A 14,181-nucleotide genomic window follows, 5' to 3' on the forward strand; every position below is an offset into this window, starting at 1 on the left:
CTTTTCATCAGAACCCCACCTTCTCTAAGGCACATATCTACTGAGGCACGAGATGCTACCAAGCCTCTGATGGTGACGGTTTGTGCCTTTCATCACTACTTACTTCCTAGAGTTAAAACTGAAGTGATATTATTCACTGATATTATAAGTGTTACAAAATGAATTGTGTTCACACAACTGCTTCTACAGCAGCCCCATTTTCCCAGATAGCCACACTTCAAGTCTAATGAGGTGGCCTTATTTAGTCTAAAACATTTCTAAGCTCATTTGACAAATCTTAAAAATCCTACTTGGAAACATGATGCATTTGAACAAACCCTAATCAAAAATTTTATTGAAAATATTTAATACCATTTCTCTCCTCAGTTTTGTCCATGTAAATCATCAACCATCGTATGAAATTTCACCATATTTACTTCAACATGAAGCACGATTTTTAATTTAAGAACATATAATATATTGATTATATTAGTTCTAAGCTATTGAAGCAACATTGCTCCTCCTGAGACATACTTTGTGACCTTTAAAAACCACACACAAAAAAAACTTGACAGTTCTACAATTTACACCTTAGGACTCTAACATCTGTTGATAGCCAATATCTTTGAAAAAAAAATCCTTATTAGTTTCATTTCATGTAGAACAGTTGATCATTGGTCTATGTCTTGGCACTGGCTGAGCTTGTGCTGTGTAACTCACTTATTAATTACCCATACAGCTTCACAATGTTTATTAAATGAGAGGAAATGATCTCTACTAGAATTTTGTACATTTTTCCCGCCTTATCTGTCCATCTGGCAAGTGGGAAAAACTAGTGTTGGGTGCTTTTTATTATATTCTTCTTTCTCCTCTGCTGCAGTCTATGAGAATTTCTAACCAAGTTCTTTGTCAGTGTTTGTTAGACTGGATATGAGGTTTAATTGAGGGATTTGTGCTGAATGTTCTTTCGCTTTGAGTCTTAATGCTGCAATGCTAGACGTTTTCCTTTCAACGGCTGCTGGATCAGAGAAGGCAGTCAGAGTAGGGTCTGATGGTGGTCCTGGGGCTTTCATTAGTACCGAAGCTGTAGTCACGAGAGGATTTAGAGCATTGAGGAATCTGTTTTTAGAATGGAAAAAGGGTCAATATTAGCAAATCTAAAAAGGTTAAAGAGCAGCAAATTGAGGTCTTAATGTGATAAATATCCCCTGAATGTTCTCACCTTCACATCGTACAAACCTTAGAAACACTGCTCCTATCACCTTTTTAATGTTTCTCCCACCCCATAAACCCAAATTGCATATAAATGAAATTCAAGTTCTCTCTCACCGTGCAACTTTCATATTTTCTAAAGAAACAGGGCATTCCCCTTCAAACTGGGACCTGAAATCTCAACTATCACTGTCATTTAATAACCTGTGTCAAAGAGAAACTGTCATGTAAACTGCCTTGCTTTTTGCATAATAGATTTATTCACTTTTAACTTGAGTGGTTAATTGTGAACGTTAAAAAAGAGTGATTTTTACAGAGCCCTGACATACTAGACACTACTCTGCTGCATCCTGCAGAAATCTGTTCAGAATCAGGATTTTGGGGGGCTAAGCAGAATCACTTCAGGAGGCAGTACAAACAAAATAGATCCTATTGTCATTTATTTCCCTTTTCCTCTAAAAAGATAAAATTGTTTTAACTGCTTCAAACAATACTGGGAAGATCAGATTTAAGCAGAAAAAAACATGTTAAATAGGAGTATACCTTAAAGCAAATAATTTCCATCTTATGATTTCATTTCCTCCTTCTCTTTCAAATTTGATAATTGTATAGAAAAAGTTACACATCCATACTGGTCTGATTTTTTGTACACCACACTATTTACACAGTAGCCAATACAGTTAAGACCATAAGCTTGCTGAAAATCTCAAAGCCAACTACCATCTAACATTTAACCCAGTGCTTAGAACAGTGCTCTGCACATAGTAAGCGCTTAACAAATACCAACATTATTATTTAACATCAAGAATACAAGCCATTATCAGCCAAAAGGGAGTAAATAACACTTCAAATCTTAAGGAATTTATATTTTATAGACAGGGGAGGTCACTTCAAATTCCAAGTGGATAAATTTTTAGGAAAAGATGGACTAGAGCTGTACCTTCCAAAATGGGGACTTAAAATGGGATTTCTGAAGAGTGATGTCCAAGTTAGATTGCTGAGACCAAAGGGCCCTAAGGTTGCAGGGCTGAAGGCTGGAGTCACAGGTGGCAGTGGCATGGTTGACAGAGGCAGTGACCTCCACACAGGGTCCAAAAGGGCTGAGGAACTCAGAGGGACGTCCAAGTATAAACTCAGGGGATGGGTCAGGGAGATTCCGGGCACGTTCCCAAGAATTTCAGTCTTCTCACGCTTCCTCCATTTTGCCCTTCTGTTCTGAAACCAAACCTTCAATCAAGGAAGGAAAAAAAAAAAGGTTCTCAGTTATTTTAAACGTAGAGTGACAAAGGTGATATTTTATTTGAAAAGTAATGTCAAATGGGCTTCAGCCTTTATAACTGCACTGATTAGTTTAGAAAGATCATCTATAGCAGGGAGAGGAAGAAAAAGCTTTTACAAAAATATCCTCTCAGATTTCTCTGTCATCCTAAAAAGAAGCCTTAAGAAAGATGAATAGAAATAAGATGAAAATATATACTTTGTCTGAAAACTCAACTTCTTCTACATCTAAGTTTTTAACTCTTTGATGTCCTTGATGGTATACCTTGCATCTTTCAGAAGTATGACCCATCAAACCTTAAAACTAACCTCTCATATCTTAGAGGAAAAGTATATAACATCATTGTGGAAGTACACTTAGGCGCTTAGAACAGTGCATGGCACATTGTAAGTGCTTAGTAAATATCATCATTATTATTTTCTTTGCCCCCATTAACAACATCAAAATAGCCTCTAGGTACAGAAAAATCATACTGGGAAGTAATCTGTCTCCTCTCCTACAAAAGTGTATTTTTAGAGTCTTCAGGACAGTCTTTTCAGTAGTTTGTGGAAAGGGCTTCCTGTCTGAAGTAAAGGGCAAATAGGATAATTCGCTTTTGGCCAAACCTGTTTTTTCTTTATATTTGTGTATCAGCAGGTGTTGTAATTTAACCACCAAATTGTTCCTGTTGGACGTAACCTCGCTGTCAAAAAAACTTAACAGCCAAAGCCAAAAGGCAAGATATTAGTGTCACATTCCTAATCAGTATTGTCTTTGTGCGTAATTAACCTTGGGCATTTGGGTTATTTTGGTGTGGGGAATTTAAAGGATATTTTTCAATCAATCAAACAACTTAACTGAACAACCATTCTCCAATCTTGGAGAGAAGATCAGAGTTAGACCAGTGGACTATACTTTATAAGAGAGAGGCAGTGCCCCCACTACCCTGCCACACACACACACAAAAATTTGGGTCAAGTCCACACTATGTAATATTAAAATACACACTTAGTGACTTCTCACTTGTCCTCAGAGAGTTCTTGTACTCTTAAGTTCAGACAATCAATGATACTTATTGAGCACTTACTATGTGCACAACACTGTATTAAGTGCTTGGGAGAGTCCAGTACAACAGAATTAGTGGACCCACTCCCTGTCCATAACAAGCTTACTGTCTAGAAACCGTCTCTGCCCAACAGGTATTTGTAACTATATTCAATTCCTTGGGGTTGCTTTTCTCATAATATGATTAACCAATTTGATTGATTGGTATAGATTATTGCTTCAACAAGGACCAGTAAGCTAAGCACCAAGAGACTGTATGGAGGTGAATAGGAATTCTAGAAATCTTAGTCAAGGACCTGTTACAGAGGAGCAGGAGAGGAGCATGTTGCTCCTGAGTTCCACCTGGGAGTGAAGCTCCATAAAACTCAAGCCTGAGATAAGAGTTTGCAGAGAACAGATGTGTTCTGAATGTGGGCACATCTGAAATCTCACTGAACTGAAAGTAATGTATTTGAAAGGGCCAGTCCTAATAAGGAGTTACAGATTAACAGAAAAAGTTGGATTTTAAATTGTCTTTCATTCAAGGATCTCCAAGTGCTTTGTAAGCAGGAGATTTCATCCTCAGAAAATCTGTGCCAGTTCTAAGGATGTTAAAGTGGGGATAAAGGCAGCACAAAAAATTAGGTGTGACATAAGGTGACCTGCCTGGTGTCACAGTGGTTCACAATGGAAGTTAAATTCAGGACTCCTGAGTCTCAGTCTATGGTTTTTGCCAGTATGTGGAACTTTGCCCCAGCTTTAAACAAAACCACATTAGGGGAGAAAACAGATAAACTATTGCCCTTACATGAAGCCACTATAATTGAATACTACTTAAATTTCTTTCTTTGAATTAAAAAAATCCAAATAATCAATGTTTCATCTTCCTGTTGAGTAATTATGGACAGAAGTCTCACAAATGCCTGAAATTACAAGAAATGTAAGCACTGTATTTATCAAGTTTATCTTTGTCTTAAGTCAATATATTATTTGAACACTACTTATTGATGTCACTTATGGCTGAAAAATTTGAAATGCATTTAGAACTGGAGCTTTACGCTGCTGTTCCTGCTTTTGTTGGGTTTAAAAATTCCTGGCAGACTCGCCACCCTTTAAAGTTGGCAGACACAAACCGCTTCAATACTGCACACTGTGTCAGTATAGACCCGCCCTGGGAAGAGGCAAAAATGCCATCTATAAACCTGGTCATTGTTGTAGAGAAAGTTGAGAGGCAGAACTAATCCCTTTCATACATTTGCAATCTGTTAACTGGGTTCTGTGATCTTTTGCATCTTGTCAGTATCCTCTTTCTCCAGAGGGGTAATCAAAAGCACTTACAAAGAGTCCTGGCTGAGCAACTATGTACCAGCTAACTATGTAAAATAACTGAAAGAGGCAGATGACTACACTTAGAGAGGGTGGCAAGGTCCCCAATGCATTTACCTTTTTACATGAAATTTACAATTTAGGCCATCTACAGTCAATTTAGTTTGGGGTTGAATTCAGGTTTTATAGTAGCTGCTTGTAAATCACTGCTTGGAATGGCGTCTGCTGCATGATTTGGTTATGTAAGCACCCCACCCCGTGAAAATCTAGGATTTCACGTTCTGCCTGCAAATTCTAGTACTGAAGGGCAGTAAACATCTTTGCAGAAATGCTCCCCCAACTCATGGATTCACACAGATGTTTCTAAATAAAGATTTTGAGAAGTCTTGATGGGTGCAATAATTCTCTAATGACCTTAGCTAGGTGCTTTCAGTCTACCAAAAGCATGAGAAGTAGCGTGGCTCAGTGGAAAGAGCATGGGCTTTGGAGTCAGAGGTCATGGGTTCGAATCCCAGCTCAGCCACTTGTCAGCTGTGTGACTTTGGGCAAGTCACTTAACTTCTTGGTGCCTCAGTTACCTCATCTATAAAATGGGGATTAAGACTGTGAGCCCCACGTGGGACAACCTGATTCCCCTATATCTACCCCAGCGCTTAGAACAGTGCTCAGCACATAGTAAGCTCTTAACAAATACCAACATTATTATTATTATGCTCTGGGAAGTCCAAGAGAGCAGAGGCAATGCTCTAACAAGAGCAAATGGAAGTACAGTTTGTTCAGCACTACAGTTTTCAACTTCCTTTTCTATTCTCCATTTCTCTCCCTCCTCCCCACTTCTATTTTGGAGGAAACTCATTTTAAACTAGGACCACATGGGCCATTATACTTAGTGGACTCTGAATATGGACAGTAAAATTTTGGAAATATGGTCCACAGTCCCTTTGTTCTTCAGTAATGGATCTAAAGATCATTTGCAAATAATGCTGAACAAGGGTGTAAGGTAAAGAAGGGAATGCTTTATTACAGGAGCTTTCCTTGCTGCTGCTGAAGCAGCCCCTTAGAGGGTTTTGTTTTGATTTGCTTTTTTGTTGTATTTGTTAAGCACTTACTATGTGCCAGTAAGTGCTAGGGTAGATACATGATAATTAGGTGGACAGAGGCCCAATCCCACATGGGGCTCACAACCCCCATTTTACAAATAAGGTAATAGGCACAGAGAAGTGAAATGATTTGCCCAAGGTCACAAAGACAAGTGGTGGAGCCAGGATCAGAACCTGAGTGCATCTGACTTCCAGGCCTATGCTTTATCCAGTAGCCCATGCTGCTTCTCTAGTGTTTTAGCCTTTTACTTCTTTCCAGTACTTATTTACATGAAATAAGCAAAAAGTTTGAAAGAGGAGCTAACCCAACCAAGAGTCCTTTTAGAAGGTCTCTTGGGGATTGACTCCCAGATAAAAATAAAAGTCAGCCTCTGAGATTCCTTTCTTATCTTTCCCTTCCCAAATTGATGGTGCATAGGTTTTCTCTGGGAAACACCTTCCCACCAAATATGCAAAGCCTCCCTTCAGTAGTGTTTCTTGAGCTGGAGATCGGGACTGTCGGACCTGGGTATAACAGATCATATTGGGAGGCTGGGCACTGCTCAATTACAATATCACATCAAGATATATTCTTATGACCCCACTATGGCCAGGGGACTTTGGTCTTTTTAGTGACAAGTACTCACAGATGAACTTTCTTAAATGACAAAGGACGTCTGTGTGTGAGCGCACACATGAGCATGCACACACACCCAAAGATCAGGGAAGATAGCCAGCTCTAGGAACACAGTTCTGAAGTTTTGTTGCTCTGAGACTCCTCCTCCCTCTTTTCTGTTTCTCCTTCCCCCAACGTTTGCATCTTCTTGATCTGCTTTGCTGTGATGTAGAGGAGAAAGAGCTGTGTTGTCACAAAGAAGAGCTCTAGGGCCATCTGCTAATCTGCTGTCTTTTTTTTTTTTAAGTAGTAGAAATAGGAGGTGGTGGGCCATGGGAAGCTGGGAGGGAGAGGCGGAGACATTTAATGAAAACAAAAAAGAGCCATTCCTAGTCTAGTACTTCAATGTGAGGATACTAAATGTGTCTAATTTAGGAGGCTTTATTCTCCCAAATGTCAGTGCTGCCTAATGTCCTATGTCAATCTTGCTGACTGCTTTTCACAGAATACCTTTATTCAGCATAGCATATTGACATTATCTTTAACTTCTAATAATTTAAAGCTATGCTAGGCTAACCCCAGTTTTATGACTCTGATCCTCTCCTACATCTTGTGTAGCGGGTATCTTCAACCAACTCTGCAGCCAGTGGTCCACCGTGGCTCCCATGCCCACCATGTCACCGCTACCTAAAAACTGAGGCCAGCAGGCTCTGTGAGATGGATAACAATGGTTCTGTGTCCATTTGGATGTGGTGCTGTAGCTTCTCATAGCTTTAAAGATGTTTTGGCAGGAAGGGCTGCCTAGACAAGGAGAAGGTTGTGCTCTGGTCAGGGGAAGCACTATGTGTGTCCCACCCACCAAATTATTGAATGTTGGGCTGCTTATTATTATTTTTTGGCCATAGCCAGAGGGCTCCCTCTCCCATCTGCATGTTGTTAAATTGGGTAGTGAGTGAGAGAAAGGAAGAAATCCATGTATTGGAGGATAGGGCACAGGGCCTTGGCAAAGGCAGTTCACTGACTGTGCAAATAAGAGCCAAAGCATAATCTTGCCAAGAACTGGGAAACAGCTGTGGCACATTAGCATAGTTGTGGGCGGTAATTGAACACCTTTGGAGACAAATCCCAACAGCAGTGTGCTGCTGTTCTAACAAGGTAATTGAGTTACAGGAATATCTGATTTAGTATGCTCTGACTTGGGCGTTAGTGTATCTGTGTTAGTCCAAGACTTCAACTGAAGTCTTTGTTCAGTTGTTCAGGTATTGTTTTTGTTCAGCTAATTCTCTAAGGTGCCTCGAGGGGAAAGTCCTGTGAATATTTTCTATTAAATTTGAAAGCAGACCAGGAGCAATATTTCAAGGCTATAGCTAGCAGTTTGTTTTTCCCGCCCCCCCCCCCCCTTCAACATGAAGAGTCGAGTAGATTTTCAGAAGAGCCGAAATGCTTGCCTCATTATTTAGAAAACTCTTTTTTACTTGCTCAAACAGGGTCACTTACCCAACATGCTTAGAACGGGCAGGACCTAGCCTAGATTGTTAACAGGTAGAGTCTTAACACAAAATAACTGTTCAGATGGTTTAAACAAAGGTTCATGCATGTGTACCAGTTTGCAGTTTTGATTTTTCTGAATGACTTTAGAGAAGATTTTTGACTTTATGAAGAAGTTGGTTAGCTAGTAGTTCACCTGAACCTATTTTCAATTTTACAAATTTAGGTGAAAGTGTGAAAAAAGATGTAACTCATTAGGAGAATAAGCATTTTCTCACAGTAACAGATGAAAGCCCGGATTTAGAATCTTAAGAATTAATCAAAAACATTTTTCAAAATGTTTTCCTCTAATAGTTTTATGAAGTTATAAATATTCAATGCTTGCCATATGTGATGCATAAGTGAGACCTTTGCAAACATTTGATTGCCCAAAATTGTCCAAGGTCATAGCAAGTGTTTCTACATATGTCTGTTTAAAATGGGCCATAATGATTTTAGCTTCTCAGATGAAAATAGTTTTGGGTACAGTCCTGTTCGTTTCAGACAAATTTCCAAGAAATGCAAAGAACGAAGGCATATTTTAAAAATGTTTTCATTATGCCTCAAGCCAGCATGTGTTAAAATTCAAATTTAGAGCTGCAATACCAGTCACAACTTTCTAAAAAAAATTTTTAAAATTCAGGAGGAGGCATTTTGAGCTCTTCATTAACTAAAGTGTGTTCATTGTCTGGATCTAAATATTTAAATGTATCTATAGTGCAAAAATGCCTTTTAATAACAAGTGGATACAATATGCTAGTCACTGATCTCAAAAGTGAGTCGGGAAATGGTGGGTTTACTCACCTTAATCCTCAGAACATTTCTCCACTAGTAAAGCCATTATTGATTTATAAAGTTTTCACGACTTTGGTAATGAGAAACAACGCTCCGAATGAGGACCAATTAGAGGCACAGAAGTAGGATGCAGATGATATTTAAGTAGAGCTGTTTTAAAGATGGCAGGCAGTAGTGACTTCATGTCTCCCATCCCTCTGACAATAAAGGGAGGTCACCTACCTGGACTCGAGCTTCTGTTAAATCCAGGCGCATGGCTAGTTCCTCTCTGAGGGAGGGAAAGAAAATAAGTTTTATCTTTAGAGATTTTCGGGGGTGGGAACCAAACAGAAGTGCTCATTTTAAGTAACGGGCCACCCTCCCCGGGGCATTTGGGCCAGTAGGCAGGAGCTCTGATCCGCTGCCCGTTTAATAGCCATAAAGGAGCTGGGGGAGTGAATTTTTCGGAACAGAAAGAGTCGTTCCAGCCTTCGGTGCCCGGTCGGGTTGGGGACCCTCCCCACCACAACTCCCCCCCATCTCACACACATTCATTCAATCGTATTTATTGAGCGCTTACTGTGCGCAGAGCACTGTCCTAAGCGCTTACACATTGCGGGGCTCCCGTCCAGTCCGTGCCAGCCGCTTTCCCCGTTGGATGGAGCCCGCTGGGCAGGGGGCAGGGGCAAACTGCAGGTGGCTCAGGTTGCCGCGACCCCCGAGGATGGATGGAGGGCTGGATTTATATTGATGCACTGCATGTCTACTTCTTTTGTTGTCTGGCTCCCCGCTTCGGGACCGTGAGCCCGTTGTTGGGCGGGGATGGTCACTATCTGTTGCCGAACTGTACTTTCCAAGCGCTTAGCACAATGCTCTGCACGCAGTAGGCGCTCCATAAACACGAAAGGGGTGAAGACGGTCTCTCTGAGAGTTCACCTCCTCCCCGAGGCCTTCCCAGACTGAGCCCCCCTTTCCCTCTGCTCCCCCCCCACCCTCTGCTCTTTCCCCTTCCCCGCACCGTGCTCATTTGTGTATATTTATTACCCTATTTATTTTGTTAACGAGGTGTAGATCTCCTTGATTCTGTCTTGATGATGTTGTCTCGTTTTGTCTCCCCCGTTTAGACTGCGAGCCCGTCATGGGGCAGGGACGGTCTCCGTTGCCGAATTGTCCATCTCAAGCGCTTAGTCCAGTGCTCCGCACATAGTAAGCGCTCAATAAATAGGCCCCCCGACCCACCCGCGCAGTTGCACCTGGCCGGTGCCAACCTGAGCCACCCGCAGCCTCCCCCGGCCCCTGCTGCCCCTGCCCAGCGGGCTCCATCCACCGGGGAAAACGGACGGGACGGGAGCCCCACGATGTGTGAGCGTTTAGGGCAGTGATCTGCGCCTAGTAAGCGCTCAATAAATACGACTGAATGAATGGGTGTGTGATGGGGGGGGGGAGAGTAGAAGGGTCCCCAACCCGAATGAATGGGTGGGGGGCACAGGGGCTGCCTCATTCCCTAAATGACCGGGGCCGGGAGGGGACGGGGCAGGGACGGGCCGGGGACGGGGCAGGGGACGGGGCAGGGACCGGCCGGGGGACGGGGAAGGGACCGGCCGGGGGACGGGGCAGGGACGGGGCAGGGGACGGGGCAGGGACCGGCCGGGGGACGGGGCAGGGACCGGCCGGGGGACGGGGCAGGGACGGGGCAGGGGACGGGGCAGGGACCGGCCGGGGGACGGGGCAGGGGACGGGGCAGGGACCGGCCGGGGGACGGGGCAGGGACCGGCCGGGGGACGGGGCAGGGGGCGGGGCAGGGACCGGCCGGGGGACGGGGCAGGGGACGGGGCAGGGACCGGCCGGGGGACGGGGCAGGGGACGGGGCAGGGACCGGCCGGGGGACGGGGCAGGGACCGGCCGGGGGACGGGGCAGGGACCGGCCGGGGGACGGGGCAGGGACCGGCCGGGGGACGGGGCAGGGACCGGCCGGGGGACGGGGCAGGGACCGGCCGGGGGACGGGGCAGGGGACGGGGCAGGGACCGGCCGGGGGACGGGGCAGGGGACGGGGCAGGGACCGGCCGGGGGACGGGGCAGGGACCGGCCGGGGGACGGGGCAGGGGACGGGGCAGGGGACGGGGCAGGGGACGGGGCAGGGGACGGGGCAGGGCCCGGCCGGGGGACGGGGCAGGGCCCGGCCGGGGGACGGGGCAGGGCCCGGCCGGGGGACGGGGCAGGGCCCGGCCGGGGGACGGGGCAGGGACCGGCCGGGGGACGGGGCAGGGCCCGGTAGGGCCCGACTACCTGGTGAAGACGTCGGGGTAGTGGGACTTGCGGAAAGCTTGCTCCAGCTCCTCCAGCTGCAAGTTGCTGAAGGTGGTGCGGTAGCGGCGCTGCTTCCTCTTGGCGGGGCCCGGGGGCTCGGCCGCCGCCCCCAGCGGTCCCCGCCGCCGCCGCCGCCCGCCGCTCCTCTCCTCCTCCTCCTCCTCCTCCTCCTCCTCCCGGTCCTGCTCCTCCTCCTCGGCCCCGGGACGGCGCGGCCCCGGCGGCTCCCCGGGGTTGGTCAGTGGGGGCTGCGGGGGTGCGGGGCTGCGGCCCCCGCCGCCGCCCGCCAACTTCCCCGCCAGTGGGCGGCCAGTCCTCGGCCCCCCGCGCCGCCCCTTCCCGCAGCCCCCGGAGCCCCCGGGCTGAGCGGAGCGGCCGAGGAGGCCGTCGAGGAAGTAGGAGGTGAGCAGGTGCAGAGGCGGGGCGGCGCCGGGTGCAGCCGGCTCGGCTCCCAGGGCGGCGGAGGCCATGGGGGGCGGGCAGAGGCAGCCCCGCTCTGCAAGCCGAGCCCCGGCGCGCCGCGCTTTATCTGCAGGGCGCCGCGTCTGCGCCCCCGCTTGCGCCGCTCGCCCGGCTATTAGGGGAGAGGAGGAGGGAGGAGGGAGGAGGAGGGAGGAGGGAGGAGGAGGGAGGAGGGAGGAGGAGGGAGGAGGAGGGAGGAGGAGGGAGGAGGAGGAGCAGCAGCAGCAGCAGCAGCAGCAGCAGCAGCAGCAGCAGCAGCAGCAGCAGCAGCAGCCCGGGGCGGTCACAATTCAGCCATTCGTTCACCCAATAGTAATAATGTTGGTATTTGTTAATAATAATAATGGCGATATTTGTTCAGCGCTGACTCTGTGCAGAGCACTGTTCTGAGCGCTGGGGTAGACCCAGGGGAATCAGGTGGTCCCACGTGGGGCTCACCGTCTTCATCCCCGTTTTACCGATGAGGTCACTGAGGCATAGAGAATAATGATCATAATGGTGGTATTTGCTAAGCGCTTACGCTGCCCAGAGCACTGTTCTGAGCGCTGGGGTAGACCCAAGGAATCAGGTGGTCCCACGTGGGGCTCACAGTCTTCATCCCCATTTTACAGATGAGGTAACTGAGGCATAGAGAAGTTAAGTGACTTACCCACAGTCACACAGCTGACAAGTGGCAGAGCTGGGATTCGAACTCATGATCTCTGACTCCCAAGCCCGTGCTCTTTCCACTGAGCCGCGCTGAAGCGCTTACTGGGTGCAGAGCACTGTTCTAAGCGCTGGGGGAGATACAGGGTCATCAGGTTGTCCCACGGGAGGCTCACAGTTAATCCCCCATTTTACAGATGAGGGAACTGAGGCCCAGAGAAGTTAAGTGACTTGCCCACAGTCACACGGCTGACAAGTGGCAGAGCTGGGATATTTATTGAGCGCTTACCATGTGCAGAGTACTGGACTAAGCGCTTGGAATGGACCGTTCGGCCACAGAGAGAGCAACCCTGCCCAAAGACGGGCTCGCCGTCTAAACGGAGGAGACAACAAATCATAACAGGACACAACAAAACATCATTCATTCAGTAGTATTTATTGAGCGCTTACCATGTGCAGAGCACTGGACTAAGCGCTTGGGATGGACAGTTCGGCCACAGAGAGACCATCTCTGCTCAATGACGGGCTCGCAGTCTAAACGGAGACAGCAAAGCAAAAGAGAACAAAACAAAAACAAGACAACATCATCAAGATAAATAGAATCAAGGAGATGTACACCTCGTTAACAAAATAAATAAGGTAATAATATATACAAATGAGTACAGTGGTGAGGAAAGGGGGAAGAGGAGGGGAGGGGGAGCAGAGGGAAAGGGGGGCTCAGTCTGGCAAGGTTCCTAATTAATAATAATCATTATGATATGTGTTAAGCACTAACTACGTGCCAAGCGTGGCTTAGCGGAAAGAGCACGGGCTTGGGTGTTAGAGGTCTTGAGTTCTAATCCCGGCCCTGCCCCTTGTCAGCAGTGTGACTTTGGGCAAGGCACTTTACTTTTCTATGGCCCAGTGACCTCATCAGTAAAATAGGGATGAAGACTGTGAGCCTCACGTGGGACAACCTGCTTACCCTGTAACTACCCCAGCATTTAGAACAGTGCTCGGCACAAAGTAAGCGCTCAACAAATACCAACATTATTATTATTATTACCCTGTATCTATCCCAGCGCTTAGACCAGTGCTTGGCAGATAGTAAGCGGTTAACAAATACCATTATTATTATTATTAAGCACTATTCTAAGCCCTGGGGTAAATACAAGGTAATCAGACTATCCCACGTGGGGCTCACAGTCTCAATCCCCATTTTACAGATGAGGGAAGTGAGACACAGAGAGGTTTAAGTGATTTGCCCAAGGTCACGCAGCTGAAAATTGGCGGCGGTGGGATTAGAATCCACGACCTTTGACTCCCAAGCCCGTGCTCTTGTCACTAAGCAACGCTGCTTCCCTATATCTAGAGGGGGATGGAGCCAACATCAGGTCCCCAGCGTCACCGAAACACTTGTAAATATCACAGGACAGCGGCAGCAGTCGACCAGGACAATTGGGTCTGTTTCACATAGGCTTTCCTCCGCCCCCTTCCCGATAAATGTAAACTCTGCTTTCTTTACTCTTACTATGGGGGATCTAGGACTGAGTGTAAGAAGGATCGTCCGGTTTCTGCTAGGCTACCGTTGTCAACCTCCCTCCGCCCACCCCCGGTCATAAAGTTAGAAATGAAGCCTGAGGATTCAGAAACGGATTTCAGATCGAGGCATTCGTTTAAAAATGCATTGATTGTCCAGTTACTTTCAGAAACGAAAGTAGTAGAGGGAAGAAATTTCCACCTTTGCCTTGATAGATTTTTCTCATTTGCATTTTTGCGATTTAGGAAGTGTAATGAAATGTGGAATTTTGGGAATCGATCCAGTTTGAATCTCCCGTTTCTGGGAGTCGCTCCAATCACAAGACTGATTCTAAATGGGGAATGGCTCTCTCTTTTTCCACTGCATAAAGGTTTGGCATGATTTATAGCATTCAATGTGCACTCTCCTGCTGGTGTGCCAGAAAAGAATCCC

General features: G+C 46.7%; 1 protein-coding gene across 1 annotated transcript; it reads right to left on the reverse strand.

Annotated features, from left to right (window-relative positions):
- Positions 1–304: 304 nt before the first annotated feature.
- ESX1 (ESX homeobox 1) lies at positions 305–11,593 on the reverse strand. Its single transcript, XM_039912451.1, has 5 exons — positions 11,324–11,593; positions 11,103–11,242; positions 9,059–9,104; positions 2,132–2,418; positions 305–1,098 (listed from the first exon to the last, which is right to left on the reverse strand). The coding sequence occupies exons 1-5, from the start codon at positions 11,591–11,593 to the stop codon at positions 873–875; spliced, it is 969 nt and encodes a 322-aa protein (XP_039768385.1). The 3' UTR covers positions 305–872.
- Positions 11,594–14,181: the final 2,588 nt, after the last annotated feature.

Source organism: Ornithorhynchus anatinus, chromosome 6 (assembly GCF_004115215.2).
Source record: "Ornithorhynchus anatinus isolate Pmale09 chromosome 6, mOrnAna1.pri.v4, whole genome shotgun sequence".
In the NCBI taxonomy this organism is placed as follows: Eukaryota; Metazoa; Chordata; class Mammalia; order Monotremata; family Ornithorhynchidae; genus Ornithorhynchus; species Ornithorhynchus anatinus.